Raw genomic sequence first — 23,438 nt, 5'->3', positions numbered from 1 at the left:
TTAGTTCGAAGTGCTTCTATATGTAAGGTGTTTTGGCTAATCATTGTTTTGTATATATATTTATGCAGCCAGCAGTGCTTCATACTTGGTTTAACTTTTGTAATGTACAGATTGAACCTTTCCCTTTTTGATCAGGCATCTAATGTAATTCTTGTATTCCAGTCCAAAATTACTGAGTATTGCATGTTGGCATCTATATTTTCAGTTGAGCTGTGTCTGCATATCATACTCTTTATGTCGGGTTCGAGCCCTAGGTATGAAATTGTCTTTGTTAGAGAGCATTTTACCGCCCAATATGAGACTTTCCGGCGCTAATTCAGATTTAGTCGGGCCCACTCCGGGTATCAAATACCGGGTGGGAAACCAAAACAAGTATCACTCTCTTTAGGTGATATCTCACCTCTTCAAAATGTCATTCTTTCTGGAGCCCCGCTGTGGGACTTTCCGGTGCAAATCCCGATTTAAGCGGCCCCCATTATAGGTAGCAAATACCATCCAGGAAACCAAAAAAAAAAAAAAAATCATTGCCTTTGTGTGATATCTCACCTCTTCATATGGCATTCTTTCCAGAGTTTGCTTTTGGGGGAAGCCTCCAAAGCCTAGGCTTTAGGCCTTTCAATTTTGGGAGCCCCATATTTCATCAATATAGTTTATTTTGAAAAATTATAATGTATTCTAAGTACTTTTTATCATTAAAAGGAAAGAGTTAATTAATTGATAGAAAATAAGGCCCTTAAATTAGTAAGTAATGTATAGTATATAAATACTCAATCTCTAGTATATTGATAAAAAAGAAGGCCCCTGATTGGTTTCTCAGCAATACTCAATCTACTTTTAACTTTTCTCTAAACTTTAATATACTTCTACGCTTTTATGTTCTTCTTTGTTTTTCCAAGAGAGTCTTTGACTTATATTGCTATGAGAGATACAGTGTATGAATTTTTTATTTTTGTTTTTTCGCGGGCACCAAATATTGCAAGAGGTATATTGAAGCACCAAATAAGTATTCTCAAATCAAATTATCAACTTCTTGAATCAGGTTCTATTATTTCAACTTTTTAGTATCTTTTTCATCTACAACTTGCTTGTTTTGATATCTTACTATGTAATATGTATTGTCTCTTTAATTATTTATTAGAATATAAAATATGTCAACTAGAAAATTTGAATCCGGTTGTTCAAAACTCAAGAAAGAAGAATTGAATCTTTGATACAATCTCAAAAACGAGCTCTTAAGGAAGTAAGTGAGATATCTGACATAGATCCTCAAAAAGTAGACTTCAAATGAAAAATAATAATGAATTCTTTTTTCTATTCTCGTTTTTGTGATAAAAAAAAAAAAAAAAGTTAAGGCCCCTCATTGAGGTCTGGCTTTAGGCCCCCAACAGTTTTGAGCCGCCTCTGAGTTTGCTCAATCAATAAAAGGGCAAACTGGTCAACTAGTCGGGCCGGCTTGGCTTTCTGGACCTCACTGATCTGGAAAATTTGTGAACAAGGACACTTTTCTTTCTCATTGATTTGCTTTTGTTATAGTGCAAATGTAGTCATTTTCGTGTTGTGCGTATATACATCGTCAAAAAAAATTCTGTGAAAAGGCATAAGTTTGTAATTGTTATCCATATATAACTTGATCATGGTTAAGTAATAAATAAGTACGTAGTATCTTTCTAACAAGAAAAGACTTTCCAAAACTTGTTTCTTTATTGAACTAATACAAAATTTTCAGATCTTTTCTAAGATAGGGTAGAGAAAAAGTTAGCTTCTCTATCTTAGGGACATTAACCGATATATGTATAATCAGGCAGCTCTTCAGAGATAACCTTTCATAATGTTGGCATTATTATTTGTTGGTAATGCAAAGAGAGAAGTTTTTTGTGGGTCCCTTTTCACCCATTCCTTTATTTATTTAAAAAACCAAAAGTTATCCTTTGAAATATGAGAGCCATTTTGAGTACTTTATATACAAACTTCAACCTCTTCCTTATAAGAGTAGCTGAGTTTCCTCCATAATAATTGAGTTGAAACTTGGCAAACACATATGCGCGCCACCGTCCGGCTCTGCTCGACTCTTGTGCGTGAACCTACCATTTATTTTTCCCTGTTAATTTTCTTTGGAGTAACTGTTCAAGATTTTATTTAACTACAGTTACGGAAATATATCTTTACGTTTTTAAATCTTGAAAATCGTATCTGTCCTATAATTTGCAGTAAAATTTCTCATTAACTTATTTTTTTGGTGCCACCCCCAATACTTAAGTCATTTACTATGAATCTACTACTCCCGCTTTCCATGTTTTCCCTCACAATTAGCAAATTTTCACGTTGTATGGGTTTAAGCATATCATAAAACCCTTTAAGTGGTGTATCAGTTCTAAACAACCACAGCACCACCACCAACAACAAATTTTCATGTTCAATGGGCTTAAGCTTGATCAAAATGCGAAAACGCCACTCTCTCCCCCCAACTTGGATTCAGATCTTCGTCCGTTTGTTTCCTGGAGGCAAAACTCTAGTTATCCGAGCCCTTTCTACGGACCTCGTGGAATTCATTCACTTTAAAATCATGTTGATCACTGGTATACTCACAGTAGAGCAACGACTAATTTACAAGGGAAAACAAATCAAGTGTGAACAAACTTTGACGGACTTTGCACCTCGTCGGTTGGATGCAGAGCACAAACATCCTCAGGCTTGTCAACTCATCAATAACATAATTTCAATAATCCGTTTTATCCTCTTGAAAAGAATTTATCCTTTTCCTTCACACTCGGAAGGTATAATAATGTTGCTTAAACAGTTTACAACTATGACTCCTGAGGATAATATTGAAAAAGCCTATGAACACATCAAATTATTCGTCTCCTCGTTGGCTCCTGCAGCTCAGGTAATGCTTTATATGTCTCCAGATAATGCTAAAAAAGTTATTGCTGATGAATCCGTTCGCTCATTGTTCAATTCATTTAAGACTATGTTGCCTTCACCTCTGTACAATGTATGTGCTCCTATAGTGTTAGAGTTTTGTAAGCTTCTCAGAGACGCTGCTGGTCTTGATGATCCGTTGTATAATTTTTGTCGGAGTAGTTTAGAGCCTATAGTAGAGGCCGTGGGGATCACGAGGTGCAAGGATACTAAGGGGTTATTAGCATTGAAGGATGTTTTTCTGTCTGTACGTGAGGTAGTAGTACCTGATTTATTGCATTATTTAGAATTGAGTATGGGATCAATTGACTCTATGGGGTTATCAGTGAGCATTGTGCGTGATTTTTCTGAGTATATGATTTTGGTGAGGAGAGCGTTGAAGACGGATGATACCAGTGAAGCAGTGTGTGACGGAGAGTATATTGAATGTTTTCATCGTGTTTTATATGATTTGCATTGTATTTTATAGGATTTGCTAGACAAAATGGAGTTGTGTTTAAGGAAATTGGAAGACCAGTTGGGATTGAAAGAGAAAGGAAAAGGCAAACCTATTGTATCCTGGTCGTCTCAGTATCTTGTAATTCTGAAGGAGTTAAATAGCATTTCAAAAGTGTTAAGCTTGGACAAAGTCTTTTGGCAGAAGATGAGGCAAAGAAAGGTTTCACTTTGCTTTTTGATTGTGACATTTGCAAAATGATCTTACGATTATCGGTGGGTTAAAGAGCACAAGAGGTAACTAATTTCGAGGTAAGGAGATATTTCACAATGATGGTGCTTCAAGAAGTTAGATACGGAAACCAGGCGTTGCATGAGATGCTCATTGATAGGTCTCAGTTGTTGGAAGAATCATTTGAATACATTGGACATGCGGATCCCTCACTGCTGCGAGATCGTCTATTTATGGGATTCAAACATGAAGAAGCTACGGGGCCTGGTGTGTTGAGGTAGTGGTTTTTCTTTGGTATGTCGAGCGATCTTCAGTCCTCAGAATGCTTTCTTTGTTGCTTGCCCAAATGACCGTAGAAGGTCTTTCCCAAATCCAGGTAAGCTTTTATTACCTTTATGCTCACATATTTACATGACCTTTTATTCTCACTTTGAACTCATTAAGTCTTCAGGCTGCGCTTGATCCGGCAACAACATCTTACTTTTTACTCATCTAAACAATAAAGGCTGCATTAATAACACTTGGATTGCACTGCATATGCAGTGCTTCCAAGTCATGTAGATATGTCGTTAGATTACTGGGAATATCCTGATCAGAGGGATTTTTCCAGCAGAGCTTTATTTATAAGATAATTGCTAGTACCTGCTTTGAAAAATTGCTAGCGGTTTGAGACATTCATTTAATGCATCACGGAAAGTTATATTACGCTCACTGTTAGAATGTAATTAACGGTCATCTTGGATTTGTGATTGCAGCATCTAAGGTGGACCCATTGCACCTTGAGTATTTCTATCTCTCTGGTAGGATGATTGCATTGGCTTTAATGCATAAAATACAGATTGGCGTTGTGTTCAATCGTGTATTCTTTTTACAATTGGCTGGAGAGGAAATTTCACTGGAAGATATTGGGGATGCAGATCCATACTTGTACAGTAGCTGCAAGCACATACTGGAGATGGATCCTGAGCTGGTGGATCAAGATACACTAAGCTTGTCATTTGTTTCTGAAGCTGAAGAGTTGGGGTCGAGCTTTGTCCCAATGGGAATGATACTGTTGTGAACAGTAAGAATAGGAAGAAGTATGTTGATCTTCTTATTCAACATCGGCTTGTCACATCAATTGCTCAGCAGATAGCCCATTTTTCTCAAGGATTTGCTGATATAACTACCTCAAGTCTCCGAACTTCCTTGATTCGGATTTTATATCTTGACCGGATGCTTGATGGGAGTGGAAGTGCTATTTCTGTTGAAGACTGGAAAGCACATACAGATTACAATGGCTACAAAGAAAGTGATCCTCAAATATCCTGGTTCTGGAAGGTAATGAATTCAGTATATTCTCACAGTATTTAGAACCTTAACACTTTCACCCTTTCACCCCCTCTTTCTTCATTATTTGTAAAAGCAGTAAATTTCTGACTCATTTTATTCAAAGTTGCACATACTAATTTCTGACTTTACCAGTTTTGCTACTGGTACCACAAGCTTTTGCCTGAATGACACTTAGTAAAAAGGGTACGATTGTGCACCCAAGAGTGTGGCCTAGTGGTCAATGAAGTGATTGAGAACCATGAGGTCTCAGGTTCAAATCTCAGTAGAGATAAATGTGATTTCTTCTCATCTGTTTTAACCTTAGCGGACAAAGTTACCTAGTACCTATTGCTTGTGGGAAGTGGCAGGTATCCTGTTAGAATTAGTCGAAGTGCGCGTAAGCTAGTCCGGACACCACTGTTATTTAAAAAAAAAAAAAAGGGTATGGTTGCAGTATGAACATTATGCACAGTATGGATATGTATCCCAGATAACTTGATTATTATAGGCTAGAATAGGTTGTTGCCACTCTTAATATTGTGAGGACAAATTAAACCTCGAGTGCTAAGGAGATCTGATTCATACCAACAATGTTTGTTTTCTTTCCTTGCTTGCAGATAGTTGAACGTATGTCTGCGGAGCAGTGAAAGGTGGTTCTTTTCTTCTGGACTTCAATTAAGTATCTACCACTAGAGGGTTTTGGTGGTTTGGCTTCTAGACTTTACATCTACAGAACCTCGGAGTCTAATCATCACTTGCCTTCTGCACAAACATGCTTTTACCGCCTGCGCTTTCCTCCTTATCGATCAATGGCTGTGATGAGAGATCGAATCTGCCTAATCACCCAAGAGCATGTTGGTTGCAGCTTTGGTACCTGGTGACATCTGTCCATTTTGGGATTGAACTTGCACATAATCAGCTTGTACGTGAAGTAGGATATGGTTACCTATTTAAAACTTTGACTTTTTATGGTCCATTATACTTTCAACTCAATGCATCACAGACTACGAGTCTATGACCAGTAAGAAGAACTAATTGAACTTGGTTTACTTCGCCTTTTCTTTTTATAGAACATAGAGACATAGGATCTATTAATATATTAAAGAAAGAAGTTCCAATCCATCTGTTTTCTCTATGCATTGTCAGTTTCATTTTTTTCCCCTCTTAATTGTGTTACATGGTTGAAGATTGTATATTCCAGCCTTTATTTTATCAACAGTTTATAGAGGAATAGTATTTATATTCGTAAAGGAAGAGAAATCCAATCACTTTTCTGCCTTTTCTACGGGTGGGTAAGTCTCATTCCTCACCCCTTTCTTAATTATTTCGAAGTGTTTCTATTTTTAAGGCATTTTGGCTAACCGTTGTTATGTATATATTTATATGCAGCTAGCTTCATACTTGCTTAACTTCTGTAATGTACAGATTGAACGTGTCCCTTTTTCATCAGGCATCTAATATAATTCTTGTATTCCAGTCCAAAATTACTGAGTATTGCAAACTTGCATGTTGGCATCTATATTTTCACTTGTGCTGTGTTTGCATATCATTCTCTTTATGTGAGGTTCGAGCCTTGGGTATGGAACTGTCTTTGTTAGAGAGCGCTTTACCACCAATGTGAGACTTACCGGAGCTAATCCGGATTTAGTCGAGCCCCACTGCGGTGTTAGCTACCTGGCAGGAAACCACAAAAAAAAAAAAAAAAAAAATCATTCTCTTTATGTGATATCTCACCCTTCAAAATGTCATCTTTCTGGAGCCCCAGTGTGGGACTTTCCGGTGTGAATCCGGATTTAGTTGGGCCCCAATACAGGTACCAAGCATTGGCTGGGAAACCAAAAAGAAAAATCAATCTCTTTATGTGATATCTCACTCACCTCTTCAAAATGACACCCTTTCTGGAGTTTGCTCAATCAATTAAAGGCCAACCTGGTCAACTAGTTGGGCCGGCTTGGCTTTCTGGACCTCACTGATCTGTTGGTGAACAAGACATTTTTCTTTCTTATTAATTTGCTTTTGTATAGTGCAAATGTAGTCACTTTCGTGTTGTGCGTATGTACATCATCATTTTTCTGTGAAAATGCTTAAGTTAGTGATTGTTATCCATTTATCACTTAATCATGGTTAAGTAATAAACAGGTACGTATTTTTCTAACATTTTTTGTGCGGATTGCCCTTCAAATGCACTGGTCTTTAATTTTTGTCCCTCAAATTGGTGGTCCTTAATTTTTGCCCCTCACCTAATACCATGAAGTTTGGGGTTCAAACCCCAGCTCGGTAAAAAAAAATCGCAAGACAGAGTTTTGTAGCAAAGTTAGGTCTTAAGGTAGAGTTTTGCCTTATGCCTGAAGGCTAAAGTAGAGTTTGGCTATGCCGTGAAAGGTAAAACTCAACCTTAAGCAGAGTTTGTAGTCAAACTCTGCTTGATCAGGTAGAGTTTGACTGCAACTCTACTTAAGCCTGAAGGTAGCAAAACTCTGTCTGAATGCCTTGCGAATCCAAACTTTAACTTGCGATTTTTTTTTTTTAATTTTTGACGAAATGTCGAACTGAGACGAGGATTTTAGCAAAGCGCAAAAATCAAAGACCACAAATTTGAGGGCCAAAAATTAAAGACCACCCCCAAATAAGGACAATCATGCAAATTGCCCTTTTCTAACAAGAAAACACTTTCAAAAACTTGATTCTTTGTTGAAATGTCTTCTAAGACTACAATCTTTTAAGATCTTTTCTAAGATGGGGTAGAGAAAAAGTTATTATATCTATCTTAGGGATATTATCCAATATATGTATAATCAGGTAGCTCTTGAGGTAACCATTCAAAATGTTTGGCATTATTATTTGTTGATAATGCAAAGACAATTATTTTCTTTTGTGGGTCCCTTTTCACCTATCCTTTATTTCTGTGAAAGACCAACCGTCCTACTTGGAAAGATGAAAGCCATTTTGAACACTTTTTATACAAACTTCAACCTCTTCCTTATAAGAGTTGCTGAGTTTCTTCCATAATTATTGAGTTGAAACTTGGCAAACACACATGCTCGCCGTCGTCCGGCTCGACTCGACTCTTGTGCATGGGACCAACCTTTTTAGCCAGATTTTATTTTTCCCTGTCAGTATGCTTTTGAGCTCTCACCTTGTTGGTGAGGGTTTGAATCCTCACGTTATAATTCCCTCTCCATTTCCCCTTCCCCTACCCCCTATGTAATAAAAAATAATTTTAATTTTTTTTTTTTAAATAAGAGTAATTGTTCCAGAATTATAGCCGCTCCAACTATTATTGTAAGGGGTCGTTTGGCATGATGAATGAGCAAAAATAGTCATGAGATAAAAATTTAGTGCCGCCTTATCCCACGTTTGTTTAGTATAAAATCCCGGGATTGTAGTGTTATTTTTATCCCACATTGAGGGTGGCATAACAATCCAGGATAACTAATTCCGGGATAACTTGTTCCCCAACCAACCGAGCCCTAACAGTTCTGTGGTTGAATGGCAACAACTTTGTGAGTAAATTCTGTAACAGCTCAGTGTTAAATCCCCTATATAAAAGCCCCAACAACGTGTCCTACATAAACAACACCCCTTGTGAACTTCTTCTGTACCACAAAATTCTGTCATTCTCCTTTCTTCTCAATGTTGTTCAGGACAATAACTTTTTGTAAACTTCAAACTTTTAGCCACAGGTATATGTGTTGGGAAGTGTTGTTGAATCTTATAGAGAGATTGGTCTAAATGATTTGCTTCTGGTCAGATCAAGATCACTTTCAAAGCAGTAGCTCGCGACGACAGTTTTGTAATTGATGAGTTTTCCCAGTTTTACCGTTTGTTCATTATCAATATTATAATATTTTTCACATAGAAAAGTATAACTCTTCACTTACCCTCTGTTTGGATGGTTTTTTTCCGTGGTTCATTAATGTACAGTATGGTGTTGTATTATACTGTACTTTATTAATAAATACAATGTTTGGATAGACTGTATCGTTTGTTGTGGTTTAACAACATTTGTATTGTTTGGTTTGACTCTATGATATTGTATAATAACTTGTAAGTTTACAAAAATACCCTTAACTCTTAAGTAGAAATTAGTTTATATATATTAATAAAACTTAGGTAAAGAATAAAATACGAGCTTTAAAAAATAAGTAGGTATTGGGTGAGGGTGGTGGAGGGGTGGGTGATTGTGGGATGAGGGTGGGGGTAGTGGGTGGTAGGGTGGGGGTGGGTTGGGTGGTGGTGAGGGGTAGCGGGTGGGGGTGGTGGAGGGTAGGTGGTGTGAGGTGGGTGGTTGTGGGATGAGGGTGGGGATAGTGGGTGGTAGGGTGGGGGTGAGTTATTGTGGGGTGGGGTTGGGCGATGGTAAGGGGTAGTGGGTGGTGGTTGGGTAGCAGAGGAGTGGCGTAGTTAGGGTGGGGGTGAGGCGGGGTGGGGGTGAGTGGCAGGGGTGGGTGGGGTGGGTCGGAGGGTGGGGCAGGGGTGGGGTGGTAGGGTGGGGTGGATGGTGAAGGGTGTGTATAATGGAGAAATGAAATACGTAACTACGGAAAAACCACCAAATCCGTGGTTACAAAAATTGGGACTTTTCATGGTTATATAACCATGGGATGAACCATGGGTTTACAACACCATACTACGTAATTTTAAGAACAACGGAAACAAACATGGTTTTATAGAAAGTCATACATTAATGAACCACGGGAAACCACCATCCAAACAGGGGGTTATGGACACATCAATTATAACTGAGGAGTTGATTAGATTTCAACGCATATTAAGTCCATACAAGCTTATCATAAAACCCTTTAAATTGTGTATCAGTTCGAGGTTCTTCGTCTGTCAGGATTCAGTTCTTCATCCGTTTGTATCCTGGAGGCAAAACCCTAGTTATCCGAGCCAATTCTACGGACCCGGTGGAATTCATTCACTTTAAAATCATGTTGATCACCGGTATACCCACAACAGAGCAACGGCTAATTTACAAAGGGAAAACAGCTCCAGTGTGAACAAACTTTGTCAGACAGTGGCATCCAAAACGACACGACTATGCACCTCGCCAGTCGAATGCCGTGGAACACAGATCATCCTCAGGCGTGGCAACTCATCAATGACTTAATTGCAGAAATCTCCGGTATTTTGAAAAGCAAGTATCCTTTTCCTTCGGACTCGAATCGTATAATAATGTTGCTCAAATCGTATTTTGTATGATTTGCTTCGTATTTTTAATGATGTGCTAGACAAAATGGAGTTGTGTTTAAAGAAATTGGAAGACCAGTTGGTATTAAAAGAGAAAGGAAAAGGCAAACCTATTGTATCCTGGTGGTGTCAGTATCTTGTAATTCTGAAGGAATTAAATAGCATTTCAAAATTGTTAAGCTTGGAGGGGTTTTGGCGGAAGAGGAGGCAAAGACAGGTTGCACTGTGCTCTTTGATTATGACATTTGCGAAAAAAACTGACGATTATTGGTGGGTTATTGAGCGCAAGGAGGTAACCAATTTCGAGGTAAGGAGACATTTCGCAACGATGATGCTTCAAGAAGTTAGATACGGAAACCAGGTGATGCATGAGATGCTCTTTGACAGGTCCCAGTTGTTGGAAGAATCATTTGAATACATTGGACATGCGGACCCCGCATTGCTGCGAGGCGGTCTATTTATGGGATTCAAATATGAAGAAGCTACTGGGCCTGGTGTGTTGAGGGAGTGGTTTCTCTTAGTATGTCGAGCGATCTTCAATCCTTAGAATGCTCTTTTTGTTGCTTGCCCAAATGACCGGAGAAGGTTTTTCCCAAATCCAGGTAAGCTTTTATTGCCTTTATGCACATATTTATGTGACCTTTTGTTCTCACTTGAACTCATAAGTCTCCGGTTTGCACTTGATCTGGCAACCAAGTGTATCATTTAACCTTTTTGGAGCATGGGGGCCAGCAGATAATGTTAGATCAATTCAAAGAAATATGTATACAAATTATCTAGTTTTGCGGAGAGACCGTGGGTTCACGTGCACCTTAATTTACTGAGTAAATCCACCCGTCTGGCGACATCTTACTTTTTACTTGTCTAAAGAAGAAATGCTGCATAAATAATACTTGGATCGCACTGCATATTCATTACTTCTGAGTCATGTTATCATTTTTCTCCCCGTCTAAGATATGTGGTTAGATCACTGGGAATTTACTGATCATAGGGCTTTTCCAGCAGAACTTTATTTGTATGATAATTGCTAGCGATTTGAGATAATCATTTAATGCATCAGGGAAAGTAATATTACTCTCTCTGTTAGAATGTGAATTACGCTCATCTACAATTTGTGCTTGCAGTATCTAAGGTGGATCCATTGCACCTTGAGTATTTCTGCTTCTCTGGTAGGATGATTGCATTGGCTTTAATGCGTAAAATACAAATTGGCATTGTGTTTGAAGGTGTGTTCTTTTTGCATTTGGCTGGAGAGAAAATTTCATTGCAAGACATTAAGGATGCAGATCCATACTTGTACAGTAGCTGCAAGCAGATACTGGAGATGGATCCTGAGATGGTAGATAAGATACACTAAGCTTGACATTTGTTTGTGAAGCTGAAGAGTTGGGGTCCAGGAAAGCGGTCGAGCTTTGTCCCAACGGGGAAGATATTGTTGTGAACAGTAAGAATAGGAAGGAGTATGTTAATCTTCTTATTCAACATCGGCTTGTCACATCAATTGCTCAGCAGATAGCCCACTTTTCTCAAGGTTTTGCTGATATAACTACCTTAAGTCTCAAAATTTCCTTGTTTCGGAGTTTAGACCTTGAAGATCTTGACCAGATGCTTGATGGGAGTGGAAGTGCTGTTTCTGTGGAAGATTGGAAAGCACATACAGATTACAATGGCTACAAAGAAAGCAATCCTCAAATATCCTGGTTCTGGAAGGTACACGAAGTCGGTATATTCTCACAGTATTTAGAACTTTACACTTTCACCTCCTCTATCTTCGTTACTCCCTCCGTTCCATTTTACTTGGCCCTTATACTAAAATAGATTTTCCTTTTTATTACTTGTCTATTTTAGCAAATCAAGAGAGATTTATTATTTTCTTCCAATATTAACTATATAAAGTAGTAGTAGTACTCAAACTTAGATTTCCAAAGCATAATCAATAAGGATAATTTAGTAAAACAAAACCCCTAATAAATACATTTTAAGGGGAGTGCCAAGTCAACAAGGGTCAAGTAAAGTGGAACGGAGGGAGTATTTGTAAAAGCAGTAAATTTCTGACACAGAAACTTCATTTTATACATAGTTGCACCAGGCAACATTTGTTTTGGGGGAGTTGGAGAGGTGTATTAATTTTTTTACTTTACCAGTTTTTCTACTGGTAGCACAAGTTTTTGCCTGAATGACACTTAATAAAAGGGATAAGGTTGGAGCATGAACATTATGCGCGGAATGGATATGGATCCGATCCCAGATAACTTGATTATGTAACCTGGAATAGGTTGTTGCCATCCTGAATGTTGTTAGGACAAGTTAAACCTCAAGTGTTAGGAGATCTGATTCATACCAACAATTAATGTTTGTTTTCTTTCCCTCCGGGCAGATAGTTGGGCGTATGTCTGCTGAGCAGAGAAAGGTGCTCCTTTTCTTCTGGACGTCAATTAAGTATCTACCTCTAGAGGGTTTTGGTGGTTTGGCTTCTAGACCTTACATCTACAAAACCTCGGAATCTTATGATCACTTGCCTTCTGCACAAACATGCTTCTACCGCATACGCTTTCCTCCTTATCGATCCATGGCTATGATGCAAGATCAACTCCACGTAATCACCCAAGAGCATGTTGGTTGCAGCTTTGGTACCTGGTGACACCTGTCAATCTTGGGATTATATTGAACTTGCACATAATCAGCTTGTACATGAAGTAGGATCAGCTTACCTATTTAAAACTTCGACTTTTTATGGTCTATTAGAGTTTCACCTCAATGCATCACAAACTGACAAGTCTTCGACAAGTTAGAATAACTAATTGAACCTGGCTTACTTCGCGCTTTCTTTTTATAGAATATAGAGGTATAGGGTCTATTAATATATTAAAACAAAGAAGTTCCAGTCCATCTGTCTTCTCTATGTGTCGCCAATTTCATTTTTTCTTTTCTTTTTGTCGCTATTAACTGTTTTACATGGTTGAAGATTGTACATTCCAGCCTTTTTTTAAATCAACAGTTTATAGAGGTATAGTATGTATTATAAAGGAAGAAGGTTAGAAAGTCTAATCCTTTTTTCTGTATAAAGGAAGAAGGTTTGAAAGTCTAATCCTTTTTCTGCCCTTTCTACGCATGGGTGAGAGTCTCATTCTTAACCCCTTTTTAATTACGGAAAAGGCTCAAATATGTCATCGAACTATCGGAAATGACTCATTTATGCCGCTCGTCAATAGTTTGGCTAATTAATGTTATCACCCTTACCAAAATGGCTCATCCATGCCATTTTTCATTAACGCCGGTTTTATAATACTAGATATGACACGTAGATTCCAATTAGAGGTCTACGTCATTTAATTAAACCAGCACAAATCAAATCTTAAATTAAACTAAAACCCGACCCATACACCTGACCCACCCAAATCCTATTCTTATTTCCCTCTTCCTAACATTTACAGATTTATAAGTTGCTTTAGTTCAGATTTATGAGTTTACAAAAATCTGTTTACAGTTTTTAAGTTGCTGAAGATTTATGAGTTTACAAAAATTCCATTACAATTTTTATATGGTTAAAGATTGGATCTTTTTTACATTTCACTAGGGAATTTATTCTTATATGGTCTATATGTGAGAGTTATATTCAAGTTTGCTTGCAAATCTGCCTACTTTTGACTGTTTTATCAGGAAAAGAAATTGAGCTTATTCTTGTGTTGAAGCTTCTGCTTTGTTGGTTTAAGAACTATCTCTGTTCCATCTGCTTGGTTGGATCAGGTTTTAGTTTAATTTACGATTTAATTTGTGTTGGTTTAATAGGCCACGTGTTATATCTGGTATTGTAAAACCGGCGTTAATGAAAAATGTATGAATGAGTCATTTTGGTAACGTCAATAGCATAAATGAGACGAACTATTGATGATGGCATAAATGAGCCATTTATGATAGGTCGATGGCATATTTGAGCCTTTTCGTTTTAATTATTTCGAAGTGTTTTCTATTTGTAAGGCGTTTTGGCTAACCATTGCCATGTACATACTTATATGCAGCCAGCAGTGCTTCATACTTGTTTTAACTTTGTAATGTACGGATTGAACCTTTCCCTTCTTTATGAGGCATCTAATGTAATTCTTTTATTCCAGGAAAATTTGTGGACACTTTTCTCTCATTGATTGGCTTTTGTATAGTGCAAAACTGAAAAAGTAGTCAACTTTCGTGTTGTGCTTATTTACATCATCATTTGTGTTAAAAGGCATAAGCTAGTGATTGTTATCCATATAAACTTTATCACTTAATCATGATTAAGTAAAGAATAAGTATGTCTTGCTTCCTTAATTTATTATTTAGTAGTAAATTGCATGGTTTATAGTTTGTTGCCATGTTTTATTCGTTATTTCTTTTTCATCTTGCTTTGAATTGCTTGTCCTTATGCCGAGGGTCTACCGAAAACAACCTCTCTACCTTCCAAGGTAGGGGTATGATCTGCGTACACTACCCTTCCCAGATCCCACTTTTTTGAATTTCACTAGCTATGTTGTCGTTGGTTATAGTAAATTACCATGGTTTGCTGTGTGAATCAAATTCACATTAATTTTTTCGCTTCAACCATTCTATAAGGTCACCTTACTGATATATTGGCATCATTAGTTTCTTTGATTTTTCGGAACAGCAAAGACTAAGCATTGTTCTTTCCATGTACAGTCAAACCTTTCTATAATGGCAGCGTTTGTTCGAAAATTTCATGACTGCTATAGTAAGGTGCTGTTATGTATGTATACTGACATTTTGATGTCTAGATCTCATTTAGCTGTTATAAACAAAAGTACACAAACAATTATTTTTCTGTACTTTTTATGTTATAAACGAACACAATATACTAGTTAATTTTAAAATCTCAATTGATTTTCATATCTCATTAATTAATAATTAAAAAGACTAACAAATTACTAATAAATTTATAACTAGCTGTACCATCCCGATAAAGAATTAAAATATAAGGAACATACGAATTTATAAATTAGTTGAGAAGTTAAATATTTCAAGTTTGATGTAAGAATTCTACAATTGTAGGTTGTTTCGTAAATTTCAATCTCTTAGTAAAATATAACTCTTGAGTTCACAAAAAAATTTGTCCAAACTTTAAGCAAAAGGAAATTCAGTAGCTTACCCTTAAAGGCTGTCTAAGAGCTTAATAGTTAACTCTTCCATCTCACCCCAAGCTCTTCATCAACACTTTCGTTGTCACCTTCTGCATCTGATGTTTGTCTCTTGTTCTTCCATTCAAATCACTTGTACAATAATCTCTTCATTAATGTAAGTTTCAAGGATTGAAAGTATTGCGTCAAACTCCATATAAGTGGTAGCATTCATTGCTTGATTGGTGTTATGAGATGGAGATTTGAGCTACAAGTGATGACACACTACCAACAACGTCAACAAAGTTCTAAATTTTCACTATTAATATTGGGGTTGTCATTTGTAAGTAGAATTCTTGTATTTCTCCAACAATGGAGAATGGTAGAGGTCTTAACATCCATTCCATGCTTCTACAAGAGTGTTAATTGCTTGTTGTAAGTTAAACTTATTGTCATTTAATGCGCATGACATTAATGATGATTTTCATAAATATTTTAATATTTTATTTTTATACATAATATATTTTTTGTTACAAAATATTATTACACGTTTTTTGAGTATGACTGTTATAGAGAGGTAACTTTACAAAGAGAATACTGCTATAATAAATGTCATTGATGTTATAAGTGAAATGATGTTATAGAGAAGTAAAATATAACATGAAAAATTAGTTTCGAAAAAAATTAGGCCGTTATAGTGAAATGTTGTTTTAACGAATGACACTTATAGAGAGGTTTGACTGTAGTCCCATATCTTATACATCTGATTTTATTGTTTTGAAATAAAATGCATTTCAATTATTCAATATGTACACTACAAAAATAAACATTACCAACAATATCCTATTGAACTCGCCTATTACACACGAATGACATTAGTTTTTGGTTAAAACCAGAAAATTATTAAACCAAACAGGCTCAGAAGGTTGTTTTCAACCAAGATATGTAAAATAGGTGAATTCCCTCTTCCATTAGAATCCAACCATACCACAATGCTGAAAGAATGAAATAAATGACGAGTAGCAAAAGATTACAAATAAATTTCTGACAAAATGTAACTAGCTCTTTTGAGAATCAAACTTGATCAATGAGACGATGCCTTGTTCATACCAACTTGCCCACATCTCGACTATACCACCGATACCAACTATTTCCTACCAATAACTCTGCCCGCTAAAACTTAGGTAGATGAGAAGAAATCACCTATTTGGAGGGGACTCATCGTCTGGAGGCATAGATGACCCAAAATCAATATTTGGATATACACCAGGAGGTTGTTCTCGAGGTTGTATAGAAAACAACTGGCTTGAATCACCTACCACGTCTGCCCACCCGTAGTGAGGCTCAGCCCTTAAATCACAAGAAAGACGTTTTACTTCGACGTATACAGGAACATTAAGGATAACATGCAAACATTGATTCAACCATTCACAATTTTCACTCATCATGGAAGTTTTACAGTGCATAGATGACTCTCACTTACTCATAGTACGTTTTTTCATCCACAACCATGTCCCAGCTTTCACCTGTAGTGCTCTTGCCATATTTGTGCACCTTGCTGGTTCAAAAAAAAAGAAGCATAACGTGAAGTCTAGTTTAAATTATTATTTGGGTTTTAAAGAGGAAAATGTATCAAGGAAATCAACAGGCAACTTGCAAGATATCAAAGAGTCCAATGGAACATTAAATTTATAGTCATGAAATACCCATTTCCAAAGTGCTCCTCTCCCCACGTCCTTGACCACCCTGGATAATTACAAGGAAAAAAGGCAGGTTAAATATCACATCAATGTTCAAAAAAAGATAGTTAATTTGCCCCCAAATTTGTATGTATCATTTTTAAAATTATAAATTCAGGATATCCTTGAGACATCAGACATTACGAACATAGCAACTCATATAATTTTTGGCGGATTTCCTTCTAGCTTGAATAATTAACTATTATAGGAAATTAAATTGTGATTGGGTTTTTGTTTCAACAGCCTAGTCCACTCTGATAAGTAAAAGGTAAATGTCAACACCCTAGTCTTTAGGGAGGCAAAAGTGTAAACCAAGTTGACAACGAAGAAAAAACAAGATAGGACCTACTTTCGCTGCTAGGTGATGCATGCCAAGTCTCCCCTTGCCGTGAACCAATGCCACCAAAAAATCTCTCCTCCCATTTGTCTCCCCATTTTGTTCCCAGTTCACTTTCTGCCCACTTATCCGTCCTGAGAAAAAGAGTAATAAAATTCTATAAGCAACAAAAACCACCTTTTCAATGCCTCAGAACAAAGAGCAAGCTTGAATAAAGTCTCAACCATTTCGCAAGGTGAATCGTTTGTTAACAAAGAACAGGTCATACAATAAGCAGTTAAGCACCCTATCATCTTATAATGCAAATCATCAACCTCAATTATACAATTACTGCAGGCATATATCTAAGCTTTTGCATTCAAATATTTTGTGATTGATAAGGTAAGATTTTATTTATAATCATTACCAAGGAGGTACTGCAGCAAGTACAAAAAGCTGGACTTGATGACACTACATATTCAAAAGTTCCAACAAGTCCAGCATATCCTGAAAGGACAAAGTTCCCTTTCATCAAATGCAACAAATTTAGGATACATCTATATTTGACAACTTGAAGCAACTTATTTTTGTCTTTAAGAAAACAAGTTAAACTTTCTATGCAGGATGGTTGTCTATTAAAAAAATATAACTTTTGAAAGTTTGTCTAGAAATTGCCTCTTAAAGATGACCGGTAACCCAATGGAGGATATTTTTAAAGTATCTAAAAAAGAAAATATTTTAAGGAGTTGTTAAAATACATTTTGTTTATTACTAACAAACAAAACGTAGTTGCTAAACCTTTTTCAAATACATTTTGTTTGTTAAAATTCTGGGCTTTGAGTTTTTTCCCGATTATATATTAGCTTAACGGATATTCAGCATACAAGGTATCCATGTGATAAGATATAGAGTCATTCAAGGTAGACAGACTTAGGACTTTTTCTGATAAGGCAGACACAGTTCTAGGACTTTCAACCAAATGTGCCAATAGTTTAGCTGTCAATGTTGTTCCAATATGCCAACATGAAAACTCTACGTACACAAATCATGGAGGATTCTGGAACCCAAAACGAGTTACAACAGATGAAAAATAATACACCTTTTTTTTTTTTTTGATAAGGAAAAATAAGATACCATTTAAGGACAGATCCTCTCCCATCATATTGCTCTCCCCATTTTTCCCACCATGATTGTTCATTTAGTCTACCATACTTGTGGGCCCCTTTCTCTGTCCAACCCTTTGCATCATACTTTTCCGACCTGCACCAAAATAATGTGATTTAACAACATATTTGCAGGTTATTTCATTGTTCATTACAACATGATCATGAATCTTCCATTTCGCAAGTCTTACCAATTCTCATACCACCCAGCATTCTCTGTACCTGATTTTGCTTGTTTTTGTGCACTCCTCTCTATCCTAGCTAGATTGCTGCAGTAAGAAAATGCAGCATTATATATGTGTAATGGTTCTGCCAAAGCATTAAATACAATGATACCACAACACCAATGTAATCAGAAGTATTCAGCAGCTTTTAAGATCACAAAAAATTGGATATACAACCTCCACTCGTCTTGGTGAAGAACTTCCTGCCATGTTTCCAGCCATGAATCCCCTTCCGCATTTCTCCCAGATTTTTCTACACCTACAATCATCAAACAAATGAAACATGAATAAATCATGAATCTAAGAAGTACAAGTGACAATAGCTTGACTAAAAATAATACATCAATGCTTAAAATATGGTTACAACACAGAAAATGTAGGTCATTGAAGGGAACTGACATGAAAACAAAATATTAGGATTACCTAGTTCTTTGTAACCAGTCCAGTCACTTTTTTCCCACCACTGTCAAGGAGATCAAGAAATCCAATTAAATGCATCCACCTGGGATGATACTTGATAAGGTTATAAAGAAATGCCAACAAATTACTATTGCAAATCAGCAATGATCGAGAACCTATGTTGCTCGGACTCTTCAAAAGCATCAATAGGTGCGTGTCGGACACTCCAAAAGTAGTGCATTTTTTGGAGAATCCGACGCGGGTGCGGCAACGAAAGTGAAGAGTCCGCGCAACTTAGTCAAGAACCTCCTATTATATGTTTATCTTGTTGCATATTTGATAACCCATGCTTATATTCAAGTCTTGATTCAAGCAATGTTTTTAAATAGTATGCATGAAATCTATAAGCAATGGGATTGATCAATAAGCATTAGTAAATCCTCATAGGTAACCAATGGAATCTCACTTGTCAAGAAACATAGTATAGGCTTACAAACTTGTAACTATGACAAACTAGAAAAGCAACAACGGATATATCTAGATGCGAACCACTAACTTTTTTGAAACTAACTGTTAATTCCTTTTTTGATAAGCATTAACTGTTAATTCCTTAAAGAGCATGTGGGAGTAACCCCTTTAGCAATCATGTGAGTTATTTGGAAAGAGAGAAATAGAAGGGCATTTGAAGGGGTGGAGCAAGATTTTGTAAAGTTGCAAAGTAGTGTGTTATTTCTAGTTTCCTTTTGGTACACTTATGAGGTCCCTATTTGTATAGAGGATTGGATCTCCTTTGTTGAGAATCATATTTTGGTGTAGATTCTCTTCTTTTGGTATACGGCTTGTATACAGGGACTTCCCTATTTGTTAATAAAATACTTACCTTATCAAAAAAAATATTCCTTAAAGAGCGAAAACCAGCACAAACCTAGCTTGTTAGGAAGCTCAATAATATGCAAAGCATCCGCAGGCTCTAACCAGAAAATGCACCGCCTTCAAATGCGGCACAGAAAAGTAATTTCTAACATAATAAAACGCAGATTCCCTTATTCAAAAGCTAATCAGCACATTCCTGGCAGTCCACAAACCTAACCATCACTGAAAATAAATTCTTCTAATAGCTAAATGAGAAAGCATCCTGAAGTTTTGACAAGAAAAACCTAGAATTACGTTTCTTCTCGTATCAACATGATTAAGTGACCCCAGGGAATCCGCATCAGTTAAATCTACTTAAGTGCCTTTATTTTCTGAGTTGCTATTTTATATTGTTGACCAAATATAAAACTTAGTTTGAACCAAAAGTGTAGGAAACACTGCAATGAAGATACAACTATCAACAATTATATAGTACAAATAATTTTCTTGATATCCTTGTCAGAAACAAAAAATGAAAATAACCTTCCTAATATCAGGGCTTTCACAAAATTATTATGTTGAACATAAGACAAGGGATTAGGATTGCCACTCTAAATGAAATTCAGCTGCTAAAGTTCAATTGTTCAAACCCTTTGGTCTATGATGCGAAGATATGTCTAATTTTGCAGCAAAGTAATTTGGCATAGTCATTGAGGCACTAAAATTATAAATTAAAAAAAGGGTTCTTTGACCATACAGTAGAGAATTTAGATCAGTTAATTACTCATTCAATTCAGAAAGTGGTACATGTAAGTACTTGGCAGTTGGCCAAGGTATTTCCATATAACATTTTTTTTATGAAGAGTATTTTCATATAACATGTTGGTTGAGTATGTTTCTTTAATACAATCTTTTGACATCCATAGCAACACAACCTTAATAACATGTGTACCATTTCTTTCCATTCTGAGGCGCCATCATGGCTCTGTCCACCCATCTTTGTCCATCGGCACCGGTATCCATTTTCACCAATGTCTTCTCCACTCTTTCGATACCAAGTACTGCCATCTTCGTTAGTCCCAGATTCGTTAATATTCTCGTTTGACATATCGATGCCCCACTCTTTCTCGTTAGCAATACCAGTGTCTGGAAAGAAAGCAGAAGCAAAAAAAAATATCAAGTACCACTAAGGCCCTTACGTAATTAGAGGAGATGACTTAATCTTGGAATGAACCAAGAATCATTAGTACCTCGTTTTGGTGGAGCGTCATGGGACTGAGGGCCTGAATTTCTTGGGGTGCAGCGTGGGAAGAACTGTTCTTGCTTTGAAACCAATCTGGATCTACAAAATAAGAAACTATTACAAGGAAACAAACAAACAAACAAACATCCCTTTCCAATCAATCATAGCAAAGGAGGCAAAGGGAAAAGTTGAGGTGAACATCTTCTAGTATCCCAAAAACTCAAAGACTCTTTTAAGTTTTCATAACAAGGTTACCAAGCATACAATGAATAGGTTGGTGATTGACCTTCAACGCAGGTTATGGACCTTTACTTCATTCTCAGACGTTGCTATGCGTGACCATTTTAGTAGTTTAAACGCAATAGTGATACCAAGCCAACACAAATATATCCTTTTATAGGCAACAAACAAGTAATATTAGTGTTCAGATACTTCTAATTTCTGTCTATATTGTGAGAATCGCAGATAGAAAAGTGCCTCTCACAAGATAAATATATTGCACCAAAGATGAATCATGCAGACACGGGTTATGAATGTCGATATTGATGACAGATCTATTGTTCACAGTGAATCAATAAAAGGCTTTGACAAAGTTAGGGGTGTTCACAATAGGGTTGGAGACATGCCAATGATATATAAAATAAATTAATAACTCCCATTCAATTGTTATTGAGGTTTTAACAAAACATATTACAAGTAGCTTCAACAGAGCACGTGAATCATCTTTTGTCCATCGCAAAATGGAGAATTCATGGAATGATATTCTACATATGTTTTGAAAATAGTCGTGCGAAAGACAGTCAAAGAGAGCTAGAAGTTTGAGGGAACATGAATCAAATGCTAAGAAATGAAAAGAAATGTTTGTAAAGCTACATTGTGGTGCATTTGGAAAGAAAAAGATGATCTTTAGCGAAAGGGAACACCTTTCTCAACTTTCTTTCTCTTTTTCTATTTAAATAAACAACACTTCTCTTCAACTTCGGATGACAATGAGATTTTGTATGTATCTGAAGCACATATGATTCTAGGGATTTTATACGAGTAGCAACTTAGGTAGCAATTGCCCTGTTGCTAGTTGTCTTGTATCCATTTTCTACTACAAAGTTTCTCTTATAAATAGAGTATGAGCCTGTTTGGATTGGCTTATAGCTTCCTTATAATTTGAAAAAAAAATAATTTTCTACTTATTTTTTTACATAAGTTTCTCTTAAGTTAAATGGGTCCAATTATTTTTTGAGCTTATTTTAAGCACAAAATGACTTTAAAATATACTTATAAGCCAACTTATAAGCCAAAAAGCTCTATATACAAGGTAAAAGCTACCACCTTCAATACCAATTATCATCTACACCTATAATGAGGTGAGTTGACATAACTGAGGAGGGCATCATGAAAACTACCATAAGATCATTGCTTTTTTTCCCTAAAGGCTAATTCACCTAGGAAGCTTCAATTTTAGGTTTCATGACACCAAATCCCAATTCTCAACCCTTTTTTTTTTTTTTTTTAATGACAAGGGAACCCGCAGTCGCTACCCTTTGGGTGCGCACAGGGTAAAATCCGCTCCTGTGCAATAGCCCGCAAGCCACACAGGAGAGATAACCCGCACTAGGCAAGCCATGTGCGACAAGCTCGACCCAGAAGGCAAATCCCCCAATACTCAACTCTATGCACTACTATGTTACTGTTTTACATGTTAATAAGAGAAAACAGAGACCTATGCACTAGTATGCTTTTCAACGACCAGAAAATGCAATGACTGAGCTCAAGTTGAACAAGATTAACAAATTTTAGGTACTTCATTCACTAATCTGTTACATTTCAAAAAATTTCACTCACTAGTCTGTTTTAAAGTTCATGTGAAAACTACCCTTCATAAGATACGACAGATAAACCTTCTTCCTTTTTTTTTTTTTTTTTTTTTGATAACCGTGGTGTACAGGCCAGCTTGCGCACACCTCAGACTAATTCCACGGGATACCTGAGACCTCATGGTTCTCAGCCCCCACTTCATTGACCACTAGGACACACCCGTGGGTGGCAGATAAACCCTCTTTTGTCCTTCAAATTGTCTAGTTTATTATCATGGAATTTTTAGTAGTTTCAAATTGTTGGCCCATCTATAACCATTATAAAAATACTAAACAATGAAAACGGTTTGACTACCTTACAATGATGCAAAAGCAAAAAAGAGTAAACTTTGAAGGAAAAAAACTCACTTTGGAGATGCAAAGGGCATAGCAGAAGGAAACTACCCTTTCTAAGATGAAACAGATAAACCCTCTTTATCCCTTCAAAATCTCTCGA

General features: G+C 36.6%; 2 protein-coding genes and 1 pseudogene across 2 annotated transcripts; 2 read left to right on the top strand and 1 right to left on the bottom strand.

The window, feature by feature from the left end:
- The first annotated feature begins 2,215 nt into the window (after positions 1-2,215).
- LOC132039309 (E3 ubiquitin-protein ligase UPL5-like) lies at positions 2,216-5,544 on the top strand (annotated as a pseudogene).
- Positions 5,545-9,624: 4,080 nt separating this feature from the next.
- LOC132040259 (E3 ubiquitin-protein ligase UPL5-like) lies at positions 9,625-12,979 on the top strand. The gene is given in 4 exon segments (XM_059430885.1): positions 9,625-10,692; positions 11,215-11,433; positions 11,436-11,800; positions 12,468-12,979. Coding segments are annotated over 4 exon segments (1,404 nt in total). The 5' UTR covers positions 9,625-10,136; the 3' UTR covers positions 12,732-12,979.
- A 3,091-nt stretch (positions 12,980-16,070) lies between these two features.
- Positions 16,071-23,419, bottom strand: LOC132040033 (protein EARLY STARVATION 1, chloroplastic). The gene is made up of 11 exons (XM_059430638.1): positions 23,351-23,419; positions 21,139-21,230; positions 20,841-21,034; positions 19,061-19,100; positions 18,815-18,896; positions 18,605-18,682; positions 18,385-18,510; positions 17,284-17,405; positions 16,902-16,941; positions 16,679-16,753; positions 16,071-16,545 (listed from the first exon to the last, which is right to left on the bottom strand). Exons 1-11 carry the CDS (start codon positions 23,368-23,370, stop codon positions 16,395-16,397), a joined length of 1,020 nt encoding a protein of 339 aa, XP_059286621.1. The 5' UTR covers positions 23,371-23,419; the 3' UTR covers positions 16,071-16,394.
- Positions 23,420-23,438: the final 19 nt, after the last annotated feature.

This window comes from Lycium ferocissimum, chromosome 12 (genome assembly GCF_029784015.1).
Source record: "Lycium ferocissimum isolate CSIRO_LF1 chromosome 12, AGI_CSIRO_Lferr_CH_V1, whole genome shotgun sequence".
In the NCBI taxonomy this organism is placed as follows: Eukaryota; Viridiplantae; Streptophyta; class Magnoliopsida; order Solanales; family Solanaceae; genus Lycium; species Lycium ferocissimum.
The sequence above is the reverse complement of the archived record's forward strand: the minus strand, read 5'-3'. Positions and strand labels throughout refer to the sequence as shown.

Excerpts from the sequence above, each read along its gene's own strand:
- LOC132040033 (XM_059430638.1), bottom strand. The coding sequence starts at position 23,370 with ATGCCCTTTGCATCTCCAAA. Across the intron at positions 21,231-23,350 it reads ATGCCCTTTGCATCTCCAAA|ATCCAGATTGGTTTCAAAGC; the intron begins GTGAGTTTTTTT and ends CTTATTTTGTAG. Across the intron at positions 16,942-17,283 it reads TGCATCACCTAGCAGCGAAA|GGTGGTCAAGGACGTGGGGA; the intron begins GTAGGTCCTATC and ends GTAATTATCCAG.